The sequence below is a fragment of the Microcaecilia unicolor genome, chromosome 1, assembly GCF_901765095.1.
Source record: "Microcaecilia unicolor chromosome 1, aMicUni1.1, whole genome shotgun sequence".
Lineage (NCBI taxonomy): Eukaryota > Metazoa > Chordata > Amphibia > Gymnophiona > Siphonopidae > Microcaecilia > Microcaecilia unicolor.
The window spans coordinates 281924750-281944289 of NC_044031.1; the positions used below are offsets into that span (position 1 = coordinate 281924750).

A 19540-nucleotide genomic window follows, 5' to 3' on the forward strand; every position below is an offset into this window, starting at 1 on the left:
TTAAGGTGGTCTTCCTGCCAACAAACACTACCTCTCTGATCCAACCTATGGATCAGGGCATAATAGCCAATTTCAAACAACATTATCAGGCTCTTGTGCTACGTCGTCTGATGAGCGTTATGGATGACCAGTCTGGCAAGGATAAACGTGTTGTTGAACTGGCTCGTAATCTATCACTGTTGGATTCCCTACATATGCAGAAAGAAGCCTAGAATCATGTTACAGAGGCAACCACTGTGAACAGCTACAAGCGGGCAAGCTTTGTTAAGGATGTAGCGAGGGACGAAACAGATGCAGCTGTTGCAAACGCGTCAGATGAACAGGCTATTGACATCCCAACCGGTGTTACTGAAGAGGAGTTTCATCACTATGTAGCTGTTGATTACGATCTACAAACAGCTGATGACAGCACTGATGTACTGATGTCGAGATATGCGCCTACACACAGGAAACAGCTGATGATGAAACAGATGATGAAATGAGCAGCGAGGTACATGCTGACGAAATTCAACAACCTCCTCCTGTCACTTTTGCAAGAGCACTGGAGAGTCTCAACACCATGCGGGCCTATCTGGAGGCCACTGGATGTCTGTGCTATGACAGTTTTTACCGTCTGGCAGACGCAGTCTATGGAACTCACAGACACAATAGTGTATAGAGGACTATGACTGATTACTTCAAGTAAGCCTAACATCAGTTAACGGGGACTGTATACTGTACATTTAATAAACAGTACTGTACATATGTTTATCAGATGTCAAGCTTCTTTGGGTCACAACGGTTAAGTGCATGCTCCGGTTAACTGCATGTATTTCTTTGGTCCCAGACCCTTGCACTTAAGCGGACTACACTGTACTTTGCTTCCCCATTATTATTTTTTCCATCTCCCTGAGCTATTTATACGCTCCCTCATGTGATTTTCTTCTCTGTCTGTATGCCCCTTTTCTGATATTAATAGGATATTGTTTTAAGAGGACTGAGGGAGATTTGGGCGGCTCTTGAAATTGTAGTAGGGCAACTTATGGGATTACTGTTTTATATTGTTATAAAATTGTACATGAACATCCATAGTGTATAACACTCAATGTCCACAAAAAGTGAGGACGAGTTGAAGAGGAAATTCAGAAATCTTTATTAATAGTTAAATAATGACCCGACACGGCCGTGTTTCGGCATCAGAGCCAAATGTGGAGGGCTTTAAGAGTACAAAAATGGAGGTACTACATTATGGCTGTGAGGCAGCAGCTTTGAAATATTAGATATCATGAGATACATTTGCATGCAGTAGAGGCAGAGCATGCAAATCTCACTCAAGAATATTCACTGTGGGTATCCTGAAAACTTGACTGGCTGGGGTGCTTGCAGGACCAGGTTTGGGAGCCACTACCCTAAAAGAATTCATTAAAACTCATTTTTTGTTTAGTGACTCACCTTTTTCCAGAAATGGTCATAAGTGCTAGCACAAATACTGCAGAAATGGTGCCTAGATCAAAGGTGTGAACATTATGCCTGCTTAAGAGCAGGTGTAAATGCACACATGTATTTTATCAAGTTAAATATCCATACATATTTTATTAAGTATGTATCTATATCATGCTCCTCTTGAACTCTATTCAAAACACACCTACACCTCACATTTAATCTGTCCATCATGTGTACTTTACATGAGATAATTTTATAACAGGCATTATACACATGTATATTTGCATAAGTGTGCAAAAATGACTTTGTAAAATTAACCCCTCCCCCCACCAAGAGCACCTATTAGCTTCTTATACCATATACAGAACTTACTTTATAACAATCATTTGCTATGAGTTGTAGAAGGCTGAAGGACTCGCCTGACGTCTCCATCTTTAGGTACAGTTCCCAGGCTAGCCGCGGCTTCTTATTCATGATATCTGCAACAATAGTTCAATGAAAGGAAGACAATGTCTAAATTTACTGTTCATTGCAATTTAATAAATACTTATTTGTCATCCTGCTATGTTATTCAATACTGATACAGTAAGCCTTACAGGCTTAACTATCTGCTGATAGAATGGATTACAGTTCACATATATTGTATGTTGCTTGGTAAATATCTAAAATTTAAAAAGCAGATTTTCAAAACTATGTATGTAGTTAGCTTTGGAGTGAAACATGTATACTGTATGCTGAAAATTTGGGTCTGGCTGTCACATAAATTTCATCTGGACAAAAAGTTATCCATTTAGAAGGACTAAGAAGGAGTTCTGGGGGTCAGGGCCAGAAGTTATTCTAGTAGCGCCAATATTCAATGCTATCCATTTAAATAGGACAACATGAAGAGGTGACCTAACAAACAGAAAACTTATCTGTTAAGTTTAGAAACAAATAAGCTGGCTGAAAATAGGCTTTAAGCTATTCCAATATCTTTAAGCAGTTGCCACCTTACTGAATACTAACCTCCAAGTGTTCATTTTATAACATAAATAACTTGTATTTACTTTAAAAAAACATAATGGAGGAAATTTTAAAAAGAGCTCTTATAAAATTGTATACGATACACCCAACGTACAAAGTATGGATGCCAAAAGGGCATTTGTACTTTTACGTGGATCATGTGCAGACACTCCCAGGGCATAGTTTGGTTACCATAGAGGAAGAAAACATGAACAAATTTAAACCATCTTCTGAGCAGGTGTAAATTTGTGTACATAAATTTGCACATTACTGGAATTGGTTCTAGGTACCTATCTTCTAATTATTATTATTATTTATAACATTTGTATCCCATATTTTCCCACCATTTTGCAGGCTCAGTGTGGCTTACATATTACCGTAAACGGCGTTAGCCGATTCCGGTCTGATCAAATACATGGTTTGGATTGATTCAAAGCGATATTGTGGTAGAATGAGGTACATGTATGGTTGGTACAGTTGGGGCAAACTTAGATAGGGAGAGGGGAGGAAGAGTCATGTCCATTACAGTCTTTGGTTACATTATGTCACAGATGTCCAGTTATTTTATGTTGGGTCGGTGGGGTATACTCTTTTGAACAGTTCTGTCTTTAGTGCTTTCCGGAAATTTAGGTGGTGGAGCGTAGTTTTTACTGCTTTAGGCAGTGCATTCCACAGTTGTGCGCTTAAGTATGAAAAACTAGATGCACAGGTGGATTTGTATTTGAGTCCTTTGTTGCTTGGGTAGTGGAGATTTAGGTATGATCGTGCAGATTTTGTGGTGTTTCTAGTTGGCAAGTCTATGAGGTCTGAAATGTATCCCGGTGCCTCACCGTAGATAATTTTGTGAACAGTCGTGCAGATTTTGAAAGTGATGCGTTCTTTGATTGGTAACCAATGCAGTTTTTCTCAGAGTGGTTTGGTGCTGTCAAAGCGCGTTTTTCCAAATATAAGCCTGGCTGCTGTGTTTTGGGCGGTCTTTAGTTTCTTTATGATTTGATCTTTGCATCCCGCATAGATTCCATTGCAGTAGTCTGCGTGGCTTAGTACCATTGACTGTATCAGGTTACGAAACATTTCCCTCGGGAAGAATGGTTTCATGTGGTTGAGTTTCCACATTGAGAAAAACATTTTCTTTATAGTGGATTTCACTTGGGTCTCTAGTGATAGGTTACGGTCGATTGTTACTCCAAGAATTTTCAGGCTGTCTGAGATTGGGAGGGTGTATCCTGGGGTGTCAATGTTTGTGGGTTTGTATGTATTGTATTGTGATGAGATGATGAGACAGTGTGTTTTTTCTGTGTTGAGTTTTAGCTGGAATGCATTTGCCCATGAGTTCATGATGTTTAAGCTGAGTTTGATTTCATTGGTAATTTCTGCCAGATCATGTTTGTAGGGGATGCATAATGTTACGTCGTCAGCGTAAACAAATGGGTTAAGGCCTTGGGTGGATAAGGTCTTGGCTAGTGGAGTCATCATGAGATTGAAAAGGATCGGTGATAGTGGTGATCCTTACGGTACTCCGCAGCCTGGTTTCCACGGTGACGATATGTTTGTTTTTGATTTCACTTGATATGACCTTGTGGTTAGAAAACCTTTGATCCAGTTGAGAGTGCCACCACTGATTCCGAAGTAGTCTAAGAGTCTTAGCAGTATATTATGGTTAACCATGTTGAACACACTTGACATGTCAAACTGAAGTAGGAGAATGCTCTTGCCGTGTTATTTCCTGCTTGAATTTGGTTAGTAGAGTGAGTAGTACTGTTTCCGTGCTGTGTAGGGGTCGAAATCCTGATTGTGACTCATGTAATATAGCAAATTTGTTTATGTAGTCGTTGAGTTGTTTGGTCACCAGTCCTTCCATTAGTTTGACTACTATTGGGATAGATGCTACTGGACAGTAGTTGGTAATGTCATTTGTTTTTTTTCTTGGTGTCTTTTGGAATTGGGGTGAGCAGGATGTTGCTTTTTTCTTTAGGGCAGATACCTTGCTGAAGCATGAAGTTTAAGTGGGATGTGAGATCTGTTATGAAGCGGTGGGGGGCAGATTGTATTAGGTAGCTGGGGCAAGTGTCCAGTTGACAGTGGCTTTTGGAGTATTTTTTTTATCGCCTGAGTAACTGTGTCGGTGCTGAGGAGATCAAAATCTAAAGGGACAAAGGTACCTATGTTGCCTTTACAAAATAGGCACCCTTTTGTAAAACTACTCACACTTTGACTAGCAAATTGAACATTTGTCACATTCATTTTTGAAGGGGAACATATTTAGAGAGAACTTGATTTGATTTATTTATAGACTGACAATTCCAATGACTGCTGATAACCCTGAGATCTCAGTATGGGTGAAGTTAGGTTAATGTAAATTGCAGTTGTACAAGTTGGGTTTTTATAAGTTAGGTACTAACAGCAACGAGCGAGCCAGCTGAGGTAGGTGTAGTCATTCTTGATCTTTTCACTCTGGATCAGTAGAAATACCTGGAAATATAAGAGGTAAGATGTTTACTACACAGCAGTATAGTCTATTTTTTTCCTGCAAGGAAAGCAATTAAACTTTTTCTTAACAGACAATTATCACACCCTTTTAAGAAGTCCAACTGGGTGAGATCAACTTGGATGGATGCTCTTTACAAAAACAAAAGATAACCAAACCAAAACAAAGGGCTTCTGAACTATTTTTCCACATTCTAGTGTCACCTTCTAGACTAACCAATTTATTGAGACATGAGCTTTCGAGGACCAGATTACATTACATTATGGTCTTATATACCACAAAAGCCATCGTTCAATGTAGTAACAGTAACCAAACTGAAGCAAACTTCAAAGATTACAATATTAACTTCTACCATCAAAATTCAATTAAAAAAATAAATCCAAACCCTGCCTCAATAAACTGGTTACTGTATAAGTTGCCTCCTGCCTCTGTCTATTTTGCTACACCAGACTAACATGGCTAGCCATTTGATAATTAGTATAAGGCATTTCTATGTTTTATATAGAAGCTGCCTTTCATAAAATTACTCAAAGTATAGGTTGTATGCAGCAAAGCACCCATGAATTCCAACTGAGATGGTAGGTACACAAATGCAATTTGTGATGTCCACGACCTGAATGGCTGTGTTCATTGATTCTTGGGCACATTGCTGAGAAGTACTTTTGACCAATCATACAGACTAACTAGGTGTGCTGCTACCATGGCTAGGCATTTTGTAAATACTAGAGAAGTTGACGCCATGCCACAGGGCAGTACACAGCATTAGAGGTGGTATTTCCCTATTATGAATCTGTGATACAATGCAAATCAACGAAAGTTTCTCTAAATGGGAATAAACTTCCTTTAAATACGGGAAGCATTGCCAGTTTTCTTTTTGACGGAAAGGGATTAAGATGCTTAAGGAAATAGTCTTTGTTTTTTTTAGGAATTTTTTCAAGGTCATTAAATCTAGAAAGGGATGTGGAAGGGCATAATCAAACTGTGCCAGCCATCTTTGGGGCTGGCTCTGCAAGGGGGTGGAGCCAACCATATTTTCAAAATAGGGTTGGGGCCAGCTAAATCGATCGCCGGGATTAGAGGAGATGGCCGGTTTCGTTTTTCAGCCATAATGGAAACCGGGCCCGGCCATCTGAAACCCGGCAAAATGCAAAGCATTAGGTCGTGGGAGGAGCCAGCATTTGTAGTGCACTGGCCCACCTCACATGCCAGGACACCAACCAGGCACCCTACTGCTGTCAGGGAGCTGGGTATGACATTTCAGGCTGGCATACAGACTGGCAAAAAACTTTTTTTTTTTTTTGGGTGGGAGGGGGTTGGTGACCACTGGGGGAGTAAGGGGAGGTCATCCCTGTTTCCCTCCAGTGGTCATCTGGTCAATTGGGGCACTTTTTTGTGACTTGGACCTAAAAATAAATGGATCAAGTGCAGCCGGTGAAGTGCTCGTCTGAGCCGGCCATCTTTTTTCCATTATGGGGTGAAGCCGGCTATCTTGTAACCACGCCCCCTTCCCGCCTTCTGTACCCTCCCTTGAAGGTTGGCCGGCTCCGTGACGAAAAGCAGTTGGGGCCAGCTAAAATCGGCTTTTGATTATACAGATTTGGCCGGGATCAGGAGATTGTCGGCCATCTTCCGATTTGTGTCAGAAGATGGCTGGTGATCTCTTTCGAAAATAAGCTCAATAGTCTCCCTGTTTTCTTTGAGATCAGAAGATAACTGCAGTAAAATTCTATGATGCATGTGGGAAAGAGGAACCCAAACTATAACTATGTCATGCAAGGTTCAGCGTTGGGAGTCACGGACCAAGAAAGGGATCTAAGGTGTCATCGTTGATGATACGTTGAAAACTTCTCAATGTGCTGCTGCGGCTAGGAAAGCAAATAGAATGTTGGGCATCATTTGGAAAGGGATTGAAAACAAAAATAAGGATATTATTCTGCCGTTGTATCGCTTCATGGTGTGACCGCACCTCGAGTATTGTGTTGAATTCTGGTCGCCGCACCTCAAAAAAGATATAGTGGAATTGGAAAAGGTGCAGAGAAGGGCAACTAAGAAGATACAGAGGCTGGGGTTCTTCAGCTTGGAGAAGAGGCAGCTGAGGGGAGATATGATAGAGGTCTATAAGATGAGTGGAATGGAACGGGTCGATGTGAAGCGTCTGTTTACGCTTTCCAAAAATACTAGGACAAGGGGGCATGCGATGAAGCTGCAATGTGGTAAATTTAAAACGAATGAGAGGAAATGTTTCTTCACTCAATGCGTAGTTAAACTCTAGAATTCGCTGCTGGAAAAAGCGAATGCTACATACCTGTAGAAGGTATTCTCCGAGGACAGCAGGCTGATTGTTCTCACTGATGGGTGACGTCCACGGCAGCCCCCTCCAATCGGAATCTTCACTAGCAAAGGCCTTTGCTAGCCCTCGCGCGCCCATGCGCACCGCGCATGCGCGACCGTCTTCCTGCCCAAACAGGCTCGTGTTCGTCAGTCCCGTATAGAGCAAGACAAAGACAAGGGAAGACACAACTCCAAAGGGGAGGCGGGCGGGTATGTGAGAACAATCAGCCTGCTGTCCTCGGAGAATACCTTCTACAGGTATGTAGCATTCGCTTTCTCCGAGGTCAAGCAGGCTGCTTGTTCTCACTGATGGGGTATCCCTAGCCCCCAGGCTCACTCAAAACAACAAACATGGTCAATTGGGCCTCGCAACGGCGAGGACATAACTGAGATTGACCTAACAACTTATCCAACTAACTGAGAGTGTAGCCTGGAACAGAATAAACATGGGCCTAGGGGGGTGGAGTTGGATTCTAAACCCCGAACAGATTCTGAAGCACTGATTGCCCGAACCGACTGTCGCGTCAGGTATCCTGCTGCAGGCAGTAATGAGATGTGAATGTGTGGACAGATGACCACGTCGCAGCCTTGCAAATCTCTTCAATAGTGGCTGACTTCAAGTGGGCCACTGACGCTGCCATGGCTCTAACACTATGAGCTGTGACATGACCCTCAAGAGCTAGCTCAGCCTGGGCATAAGTGAAGGAAATGCAATCTGCTAGCCAATTTGAAATGGTGCATTTCCCCACAGCTACTCCCCTCCTGTTGGGATCAAAAGAAACAAACAATTGGGCGGACTGTCTGTTGGGCTGTGTCCGCTCCAGATAGAAGGCCAATGCTCTTTTGCAGTCCAATGTGTGCAGCTGACGTTCAGCAGGGCAGGAATGCGGACGGGGAAAGAATGTTGGCAAGACAATTGACTGGTTCAGATGGAACTCCGACACAACCTTTGGCAAGAACTTAGGGTGAGTGCGGAGGACTACTCTGTTATGATGAAATTTGGTGTAAGGGGCCTGGGCTACCAGGGCCTGAAGCTCACTGACTCTACGAGCTGAAGTAACTGCCACCAAGAAAATGACCTTCCAGGTCAAGTACTTCAGATGGCAGGAGTTCAGTGGCTCAAAAGGAGGTTTCATCAGCTGGGTGAGAATGACATTGAGATCCCATGACACTGTAGGAGGTTTGACGGGGGGCTTTGACAAAAGCAAACCACTCATGAAGCGAACAACTAAAGGCTGTCCTGAGATCGGCTTACCTTCCACACGGTAATGGTATGCACTGATTGCACTAAGGTGAACCCTTACAGAGTTGGTCTTGAGACCAGTCTCGGAAAAGTGCAGAAGGTATTCAAGCAGGGTCTGTGTAGGACAGGAGCGAGGATCTAAGGCCTTGCTGTCACACCAGACGGCAAACCTCCTCCATAAAAAGAAGTAACTCCTCTTAGTGGAATCTTTTCTGGAAGCAAGCAAGACATGGGAGACACCCTCCGACAGACCCAAAGAGGCAAAGTCTACGCTCTCAACATCCAGGCCGTGAGAGCCAGAGACTGGAGGTTGGGATGCAGAAGCGCCCCTTCGTCCTGTGTGATGAGGGTCGGAAAACACTCCAATCTCCACGGTTCTTCGGAGGACAACTCCAGAAGAAGAGGGAACCAGATCTGACGCGGCCAACAGGGAGCAATCAGAATCATGGTGCCTCGGTCTTGCTTGAGTTTCAACAAAGTCTTCCCGACCAGAGGTATGGGAGGATAAGCATACAGCAGGCCTTCCCCCAATCCAGGAGGAAGGCATCCGATGCCAGTCTGCCGTGGGCCTGAAGTCTGGAACAGAACTCAGGGGCCTTGTGGTTGGCTCGAGATGCAAAGAGATCTACCAAGGGGGTGCCCCACACCTGGAAGATCCGGCGCACTACTCTGAAGTTGAGCGACCACTCGTGAGGTTGCATAATCCTGCTCAACCTGTCGGCCAGACTGTTGTTTACGCCTGCCAGATATGTGGCTTGGAGCAACATGCCGTAACGGCGAGCCCACAGCCACATGCTGACGGCTTCCTGACACACGGGGCGAGATCCGGTGCCCCCCTGCTTGTTGATGTAATACATGGCAACCTGGTTGTCTGTCTGAATTTTGATAATTTGGTGGGACAGCCGATCTCTGAAAGCCTTCAGAGCGTTCCAAACCGCTCGCAACTCCAGGAGATTGATCTGCAGATCGCGTTCCTGGGGGGACCAGCTTCCCTGGGTGTGAAGCCCATCGACATGAGCTCCCCACCCCAGGAGAGACGCATCCGTAGTCAGCACTTTTTGTGGCTGAGGAATTTGGAAAGGGCGTCCCAGAGTCAAATTGGACCAAATCGTCCACCAGTACAGGGATTTGAGAAAACTCGTGGACAGGTAGATCACGTCCTCTAGATCCCCAGCAGCCTGAAACCACTGGTAAGCTAGGGTCCATTGAGCAGATTGCATGTGAAGACGAGCCATGGGAGTCACATGAACTGTGGAGGCCATGTGGCCAAGCAATCTCAACATCTGCCGAGCTGTGATCTGCTGGGACGCTCGTACCCGGGAGACGAGGGACAGCAGATTGTTGGCCCTTGTCTCCGGAAGATAGGCACGAGCCGTCCGAGAATCCAGCAGAGCTCCTATGAATTCGAGTCTCTGTACTGGGAGAAGATGGGACTTTGGATAATTTATCACAAACCCCAGTCGCTCCAGGAGTCGAATAGTCATCTGCATGGACTGTAGAGCTCCTGCCTCGGAATTGTTCTTCACCAGCCAATTGTCGAGATAAGGGAACACGTGCACTCCCAGCCTGCGAAGCGCTGCTGCTACTACAGCAAGGCACTTCGTGAACACCCTGGGCGCAGAGGCGAGCCCAAAGGGTAGCACACAGTACTGGAAGTGACGTGTGCCCAGACGAAATCGCAGATACTGCCTGTGAGCTGCCAATATCGGGATGTGCGTGTAGGCGTCCTTCAAGTCCAGAGAGCATAGCCAATCGTTTTCCTGAATCATGGGAAGAAGGGTGCCCAGGGAAAGCATCCTGAACTTTTCTTTGACCAGATATTTGTTCAGGGCCCTTAGGTCTAGGATGGGACGCATCCCCCCTGTTTTCTTTTCCACAAGGAAGTACCTGGAATAGAATCCCAGCCCTTCTTGCCCGGATGGCACGGGCTCGACCACATTGGTGCTGAGAAGGGCGGAGAGTTCCTCTGCAAGTACCTGCTTGTGCTGGAAGCTGTAGGACTGAGCTCCCGGTGGGCAATTTGGAGGCTTCGAGGCCAAATTGAGGGTGTACCCTTGCCGAACTATTTGAAGAACCCAACGGTCGGAGGTTATAAGAGGCCACCTTTGGTGAAAAACTTTCAACCTCCCTCCGACCGGCAGATCGCCCGGCACGGGCACGTTGATGTCGGCTATGCTCTGCTGGAGCCAGTCAAAAGCTCGTCCCCTGCTTTTGCTGGGGAGCCGCGGGGCCTTGCTGAGGCGCACGCTGCTGACGAGAGCGCGCGCGCTGGGGCTTAGCCTGGGCCGCAGGCTGGCGAGAAGGAGGACTGTACCTACGCTTACGAGAAGAGTAGGGAGCAGCCCTCCGTCCCCCATAAAAACGTCTACCTGATGAGGTAGATGCTGAAGGCTGCCGGCGGGAGAATTTGTCGAAAGCGTTATCCCGCTGGTGGAGCTGTTCTACTACCTGTTCGACCTTTTCTCCAAAAATGTTGTCTGCTCGGCAAGGGGAGTCCGCAATCCGCTGCTGGATCCTATTCTCTAGGTTGGAGGCACGCAGCCATGAGAGTCTGCGCATCACCACACCTTGAGCAGCGGCCCTGGACGCAACATCAAAGGTATCATATACCCCTCTGGCCAGGAATTTTCTGCACGCCTTCAGCTGCCTGACCACCTCCTGAAACGGCTTGGCTTGCTCAGAAGGGAGCTTGTCCACCAAGCCCGCCAACTGTCGCACATTGTCCCGCATATGGATGCTCGTGTAGAGCTGGTAGGACTGAATCTTGGCCACGAGCATAGAGGAATGGTAGGCCTTCCTCCCAAAGGAGTCTAAGGTTCTGGAGTCTCTGCCCGGGGGCGCCGAAGCATGTTCTCTAGAACTCTTAGCCTTCTTTAAGGCCAGATCCACCACACCAGAGTCGTGAGGCAACTGAGTTCGCATCAGCTCTGGGTCCCCATGGATCCGATACTGGGATTCGATCTTCTTGGGAATGTGGGGATTAGTTAATGGCTTGGTCCAGTTCGCCAGCAATGTCTTTTTTAGGCCATGATGCATGGGTACTGTGGACGCTTCCTTAGGTGGAGAAGGATAGTCCAAGAGCTCAAACATCTCAGCCCTGGGCTCATCCTCCACGACCACCGGGAAGGGAATGGCCGTAGACATCTCCCGGACAAAGGCCGCAAAAGACAGACTCTCGGGAGAAGAAAGCTGCCTTTCAGGGGAGGGAGTGGGGTCAGAAGGAAGGCCATCAGACTCCTCGTCAGAGAAATATCTGATGTCCTCCTCCTCCTCCCACGAGGCCTCACCATCGGTATCAGACACAAGTTCACGGACCTGCGTCTGAAGCCGTGCCCGACTCGACTCCGTGGGAACACGGCCACGGTAGGAGCGTCGAGAGGTGGACTCCCTTGCCAGCACCGGCGAAGCTCCATCCGCCGACGTCGTCGGGGAGTCTGCCTGGGAGGCGGCCGTAGCCGGTACCGCAAGTGGTACCGATACCGGAGACCTCACCTCGGGCAAAGGGCCAGCCGTCACCTCACCCGATGGTACCGGTGGCGCAAGCACCCCCGGCACCGGAGAAGGGCGGAACAGCTCTCCCAGAATCTCTGGAAGAACAGCCCGGAGACTCTCGTGCAGAGCGGCTGTGGAGAAAGACTGAGAAGCCGATGCAGGCGTCGAGGTCAGAGTCTGTTCCGGGCGTGGAGGCGGTTCCGGGCTGTCCAAGGGGGAGCGCATCGACACCTCCTGAATAGAGGGTGAGCGGTGCTCCCGGTGCCGATGCCTACTGGGTGCCGACTCCCTTGGCGACCCAGAGCTCTCGGTACCGAGACGGGAAGGAGACCGGTGTCGATGCTTCTTCGACTTCTTCAAGCGAAGCATGTCACCGGAGCTTCCCGGTACAGACGAGGAGGACGTAGAATCCAACTGTCGCTTCCTCGGGGCCGAGGCCGAAGAAGGTCGATCTCGGGGGGGCTGTACCGCAGGAGCCCTCAGGGCAGGAGGAGACCCACCCGAAGGCTCACCGCCACCAGCAGGGGAATGGACAGCCCTCACCTGCACTCCAGACGAAGCACCACCGTCCGACGACATCAGCAATAGCGGAGGTCCCGGTACCACAGAAGTCGACGCACCCTTTCGATGTCTCGGTACCGACGATGCAGGAGGTAGAAGCCTCGATGCAGTCGATGCCGATGCAGAGGTCGAAGACTTCGATGCTGTCGACGTCGATGCACTCGACGAGTCCTGTGCTGTTGTCGTCGAAGAGCCTGAGAACAACGCGTTCCACTGGGCCAATCTCGCTATCTGAGTCCTCTTTTTCAAAAGAGCACAAAGACTGCAGGCCTGCGGGCGGTGCCCAGCCCCCAGACACTGAAGACACGAAGCGTGCCTATCAGTGAGCGAGATTACCCGGGCGCACTGGGTGCACTTCTTGAAGCCGCTGGAAGACTTCGATGACATGGGCGGAAAAATCACGCCGGCGAAATCAAAATTCGCGATGATGACGAAAGGCACCAAAAAGAAGGGAGAAAAAACCCATACCGAGGCCAAATAGGCCGGTCCTGAAAGCGAAAGGAAACTTACGCGGGGAAAAGGCTGGAAACACGGGAAAGGGGTAAAGACCAGATCGGTCTCTTTTTTTTATTTAAAGCGAAAATCGCGAAGATGCGCAAGGTCAACTTGAAGGGCATGAAACGGCGGCAAAACACGACCGTCCCGAGCGCGGACAAAAGAAGACTGACGAACACGAGCCAGTTCGGGCGGGAAGACGGTCGCGCATGCGCGCGCGAGGGCTAGCAAAGGCCTTTGCTAGTGAAGATTCCGATTGGAGGGGGCTGCCATGGACGTCACCCATCAGTGAGAACAAGCAGCCTGCTTGTCCTCGGAGAACGTGGTTAAGGTGGCTAACTTAGCAGACTTTAAAAAAAAGGTTGGACGGCTTCCTGGAGGAAAAGGCCATAGAATGTTATTGAATGGACAAGGGAATAATACAATATTTCTAGTAGGGGCGGGACAAATTGCTTGTTCTTTTGGCCGCTGTCGGTGATAGGGTGCTGGGATCGATGGACCCTTGGTCTGTCCCTGTATGGCGATGCTTATGTACTTATGTACTTTTTTCTCCTGCTGAAATGTGTTTGACTTCACTGCTCTAAGAGGGAGAAAAGCTTCTCTAACAGTGCACGCTGATACTAAGAATTAGACCTTAATACTTTTGGTGGGCATTTTGGCATAGGACTTCATTAGGAGTAATTTGCAGCTGTTTCTGAGAACTCAAGTGTTTGAGGTTATACTGGGCCAAAACCTTTTACGTAGCCTTTTACCTTCTAGAACAATTACTGGTATACTGACTACATCCACCTAGATCTAGTCAAAGACCATCCCAGGCTTTAGCTGGGAAGTTATCTGTGGCTTTGTGGTTCTCTAATGTATGAAACATTAGCAAGGAGCCTGTTGCTGATTGTGAGGGGATGGAGCCTCTTCTGTGAATTGAAGTGTCTCCTTCATAATAGTACTTCCTAGTAGATATGGTGGGTGTGTTTCAATTTGCTATACAAAGGGCCTGAAATATCTGGAAGTGGTCCTTGATTTCTTCACTACTACATCTGGGAGCTTTTCCTGCATAATATATCTAAGATCTGAAGCCCATAGCCATGCAAGTTTGTGGGTACCAATATCCATGACAGAACTCCTTAATGTTTTCTCAAAACCATCATAAGTTAACTTGACTATGTTTTCTGAATTCTGTTCCTCTCACACTAGTGACCTAAGGTCATCACACGTCCTATGGGAGCGTTAGCATATACTTGAGACTGAGGTCATACTCTGAATGCCTTGGCTCAGGAGTGAGGTTCGTTATTCTCATAGTATGCATACAACTAACCCAATTGGAGATATTTTCTCAGGAGAAATTCTGATAGACCTTCTAATGTAGAATATTTCACTTAGATTAGCTCATACGTAGCTGGTGAGAAACTATGCAGAAAATGAGTAGATGCTCCTAAAGCAAGCTGTTCATTTTTGATGTTCTCCCATTTTCACTGTTCCTCTGCTATTACCAGAGCTCAAATCCTGGTGTATTCTTCCAGTGTACCTCTTACTATACAGGTTATCTAGTCATTCACTTGAATTTCCTACACACCTTAGTTGAGGAGAGGGCAAACTTTATACACAGAGGGCTGCATGAATGTCAGTAACTATTCCTAGCAGGCTGCAATACTATGTTTGTCAGAACTGGAAATACAGAGAGCTCTATAGACCTACTGTGATAAATAAGTAAAACTTTTACTACAAATGATGTAAGCAAACTGCTAGAGTGGCTATTCTGGAAATATTTATGAAATACAGTATTTAAAATTGCCAAAACTCTGGTTAATGATGTTTTCTGTGTATACTTCCCATAATCTTGGGGGCCGTATAAAATTCAGTGATGAGCCGCAGGTTGTCCACCCCTGCCTTGGTCCATTCGGCCATCATTGGTTCCTCCCTTGCTTTCCATTTTCTTGCTATTGTCATGTTTGCTGTCAGTAGCAAGAGGTATATTAGTCCAAGTGCCTTCTTTGGAATCTCCAACTCAGGCAATATTCCAACATCCCCAATATCCCAGGCACTCCTTCAATCAACTCCTATTCATCCACTTATTTGATCCCACACATTCCCCCAGACTCTTTGCATGACAGAGCAATCCCACCACATGTGACTGAAAGTACCCAGTTCTCCATAATCTCTACTGCAAGTTTCCCTCTCCCTGTTCCCCATTATGATACACTCTGAGTCGTGCTAAGCACATCCTGCAAATCAAATTGTATGGCAGCTGTTTGTAATTAATAACGGAAGAGCACTAATAGGCCTATAGAGCCCAATATTCAAAACATGTATGCTCTAACTTTGCGAGTTATGCCCTTTGAAAATTTGACCTCTGAAAATTTATTGAGTGCATAATGTTTTACTCAAAATTTCATCAAACTCAAACTAAGGAGTATAAAAAGTGGGTGGTAACAGGGATGGATTTGGGAGTTAAGAAAGCACTGATTTTCAGATATAGGCTCATATGTTTGGTTCACAAACGAGGAATATGAATGGCATGTCTAAATTTAAGAGTAAAGTTTCTAAATTGAGATGGTTTTAGCTGAAAACTTATGCTCCCAAATTTGGCTGAAAATAGGGCACAAATTTATGAGCTCAGCTTTTTCTGAATATCAGGCCCCTAGTCTTTCCATTCTCCTTCTTCCACCTGCTTACCTAACCACATCTCCCATTCCTTTTTATGACTAGGCAGTGACCATCCATATATCTGACTTAATGCTGAATAGAACTTAGATATTATTTTCCTATTATTCCGCCCTCAGTGTTCTTACTCATAAAGTACCTCAACTGAAAATTTTGATACAATGGAAACTTAAAAGTCATCATCTCTTCTGTCAGCAGAGAATCTTCCCAAAACAAATCCGTAAATGAGACTGAATCAACATTCACCACCCTCTTATATAATGGATGAAAATATGAGGGAGCTATTGGATAAAAGTCTCTCAACCGATTCTGAAGATACAAAACCTCTTCAAGACCCACTTTCCTTGCTGTTACTTTCCAAATCAGTAGCGCCAGAAATAAATTATCCTGTCAATTCTCTGCAGCTTGCAGGTCCTTCTAAATCTCCGTATTGGACAGAGAACCCTTTTTTCTAACCTTAGTCAATGAGTGTTCAGTGAGTCACCAAAATGGGATATTTTGGCCCTTTAAGACTATCTACTGAACTCCAATCTGGCCCTTCTCAATCTAGGCTTCTTACTGTCTCATATAAAATTCAGAAGCAACTTCTCCTGTTTTTGAAATTTCATCTCTGGACTGTGAAAAGGAAATTGTACAAACATGAAAAGAAACATGGCAAGGGTGCCATTTTTATTGCTGCCAACGGAAGACCCAATATCTCTCCCTCCCTTGCAATCTGGCATATCTCCTGATCTCTCAACTCCCCCTTCTCCAGTTGTACTGTTGTCGTGGAGCTGGGTATGACATTTGAGGCTGGCATAGAGGCTGGAAAAATGTTTTTCACTCCTGCCGTTGCCTGTAACCCGAGGTAACTTTTAAAATTTAGAGGGAGGGGGACTGGAACGCGGGTGGTCGGGGGCGGGGCTAGGGTTACCATTTTTTGTCCTCATAAAAAGAGGACACTTGCCCCGCCCCTTTCACGATCACCTGCCCCGCCCCTTTCAAGTTCACCTGCCCTGCCCCTTTCACTCCTCTGCCCCGCCCCTGATGCATATTCCCTTCCTCCCCCCCCATCACCTTCCCTCCCCCGTCACCTCCACTCCCCTTACTCTACTATCCCTGGTGGTCTAGAGGTACCTCTTCGGGGCAGGAAAGAGCCCCCTCTTTCCTGCCCGGAGCGCTGCTGCCAGCTGCCCTGCATCCTGTGAGTCCGGCTCTTGGCGTTTCAAAATGGCCGCCGAGAGTTGAAGTCTCGCGAAGCTGCTTCAACTCTCGGTGGCCATTTTAAAATGCCAAGAGCTGGCCTCACAGTATGCAGGGCAGCTAGCAGCAGCGCTCTGGCCAGGAAAGAGGGGGCTCTTCCCTGTCCCGAAGACGAAGAGGTACCTCTAGTCCACCAGGGATAGATTTGTGAAATCTACTGCAGCGCCCCCTAGGGTGCCTGGTTGGTGTCCTGGCATGTCAGGGGGATCAGTGCACTATGAATGCTGGCTCCTCCCATGACCAAATGGCTTGGATTTGGTCGTTTCTGAGATGGGCATCCTCAGTTTCCATCATCGGCGAAATCCGGGGATGACCATCTCTAAGGACGACCTAAGGACGACCATATCTAAGGTCGACCTAAAATGTGGAGATTTGGGCGTCCCCAACCGCATTATTGAAACGAAAGATGGACGCCCATCTTGTTTCGATAATATGGGTTTCCCCGCCCCTTCACGGAGCCGTTCTGCAAGGACGGCCCCAGGAAAACTTGGGCGCCCCCGTTCAATTATGCCCCTCTGTATCTACTAATCTCTGCTAAGTCTAGTGCAACTTTCTGATCTATAAAGTTTCTCACAAAATCATTTAAATTCTTCCACAATGCCTGTACTCGTTCTGACCACAACTTTCAGTTCTGTACTATCTGGAGCTCTTTAATTGTTTATGGAGGGGGGGGGGGGGGGGGTTCACCTTTAGCTGTTTTGGCATATTTTGATCTGATGCCTTTCTAGTCTCAATTCTGAGTATCTTTTTCCTTTTTGAGTTTTTTCATGTAGGATGGGGCTTTCCTGGGACTGAATGGAGGAGGGATTGTGAGGAGTTCACATCACTTGTATGCACAGCGCTTGACCTCCAGACCAAAAGTTGGCCATGCCAAAAATGAAAGAAAATTCGGAACATGGCTAAAAATCCCATCTAGGAATCTCTAAGGGTAAAAATAGCAAAAACAATGTTGGCAAAAACACAAAGAAAAAGGAAAAGAAAAAGAAAAATAATTATCTCATTGCAGAATGTAGATATATATCTGTTTGTCTGGCACAAAAAACAGAATTGAGGTAACCCTGTGTGATGACACACAAGTGGAAACTACTGCACATGTGTGGGCAATTGTTTTGGAAATCTCTAACCTTTGAGAGCTTATTACCACAATATTTTTCATCCTCACTTTATTTTATTTTTATTTGTTACATTTGTATCCCACATTTTCCCACCTATTTGTAGGCTCAATGTGGCTTACATAGTACCGGAGAGGCGTTTGCTGACACTGGTGTGAACAAATACAAAGTGATGTTGTGGTAGGTAAAGTTCGTGTGGCACAGCCACATTAGGGATTCGTACAGTGGAAGAGTTGTGTTATGTCCACTGCGTACTTTAGTTTTGTTGTGTTGCAGAGATCAGGCATTTAAGTTGGATTGGTAGGGTATGCCTTTTTAAACAGGTTAGTTTTTAGTGTTTTCCGGAAGTTTAGGTTTGACAATGATGTCACCCATGAGTTAGATCTGTGTAACCTGTATGTCCATGGAGAATGTACAGTTGAAGTCATAGGTATCATATAACAAGTAGCATTATCTGGACTCACATTCTCTGTCCTTGTTGCAATTATTTAGTGTGAGTTTTTTTTTTTTTTTTTTTATAATGAAGATAATACACATACTAGAATAAACTGTGAGCCAATCTGGTGGCCAGTGGCAGTGCTGCTTATTGCCATGTAGAAAGGACCTGGATTTGAGTCTAGGCTCAAGTCTTCTATTGTCTAGGTCAGCTGAGGCTCAGAATGCTGTAAAGAAGTTCCTCATGCTGGCAATTTTATTTTAGGCCAGTTAGAAGACAGCTAATGTGAACATAGGTGTACTTGTTACTGTGCATGTTAGTGTGAAATTTAGTACAAATATTTTTCTTGAATGGGAAAATGTGGGGTAGAAATGAACCTTAAATAAATAAATAATAAAGGAACAAACAACAAAGCATTAACTCCAACCAAATATCAAACAGAATTTGTTGCCTTTTACTGTCACAAAAAATTCCCTCCCCCTAACTATGTACCATAATTTCATCATGGGGCGCCTTGGCTCTTATGGTCCCTCATGATTCCGTAAATGTATATTTATATTTTTATTTCACACTTGATATACTGCCTTTGTGTAGATACAGTGAATAACGTCCTGCAGTTCTACCACTCTTCCCACCCTCAACCCTCCCTTAAATCCCTCCTCCCCCTCTTCTTCTTAAGCCATATATATCTCCTCTGGGGAAATCCATATTACCTATTCTCTTACAATGTATTTAATATCAAACTCCGTGCTCTAGTAGAGAGCATTTGAATGTACCTGTCCCATACTAATAAGAATCTTTTCTTCCACTTGGAAGTAAGGTAGGTCCCTCATAGTTCCATCATCTTGATGTATAGAATTGAGTGCATCAGAACCAGAAAGAGAGCAGTGTATCTGTTATCCACAGTTGTAATATACACAAGCTTTTCGGATTAGCATTCTATGTCCTTCCCTTTGAACCCCTAAGTGTTCTGTAAAATCTAACAAAATACCTACAGGGGGTTGTGGGATTCTACAGTCTGTCACTCGTTCAAGATAGTGAACAATGGAAGTCCAAAA

General features: G+C 45.8%; 1 protein-coding gene across 2 annotated transcripts in view; it reads right to left on the reverse strand.

Moving 5' to 3' along the window:
• Positions 1 to 19540, reverse strand: part of TTC26 (tetratricopeptide repeat domain 26) — a 391044-nt gene that overhangs the window by 42622 nt on the left and 328882 nt on the right. For both annotated transcript variants that reach the window (XM_030207127.1, XM_030207135.1), the window contains 2 exons: positions 4827 to 4896; positions 1795 to 1901 (listed from right to left, as the gene is read on the reverse strand). In XM_030207127.1, the coding sequence (XP_030062987.1) occupies positions 1795 to 1901; positions 4827 to 4896 (177 nt within the window). The remainder of the gene's footprint in view (positions 1 to 1794; positions 1902 to 4826; positions 4897 to 19540) is intronic.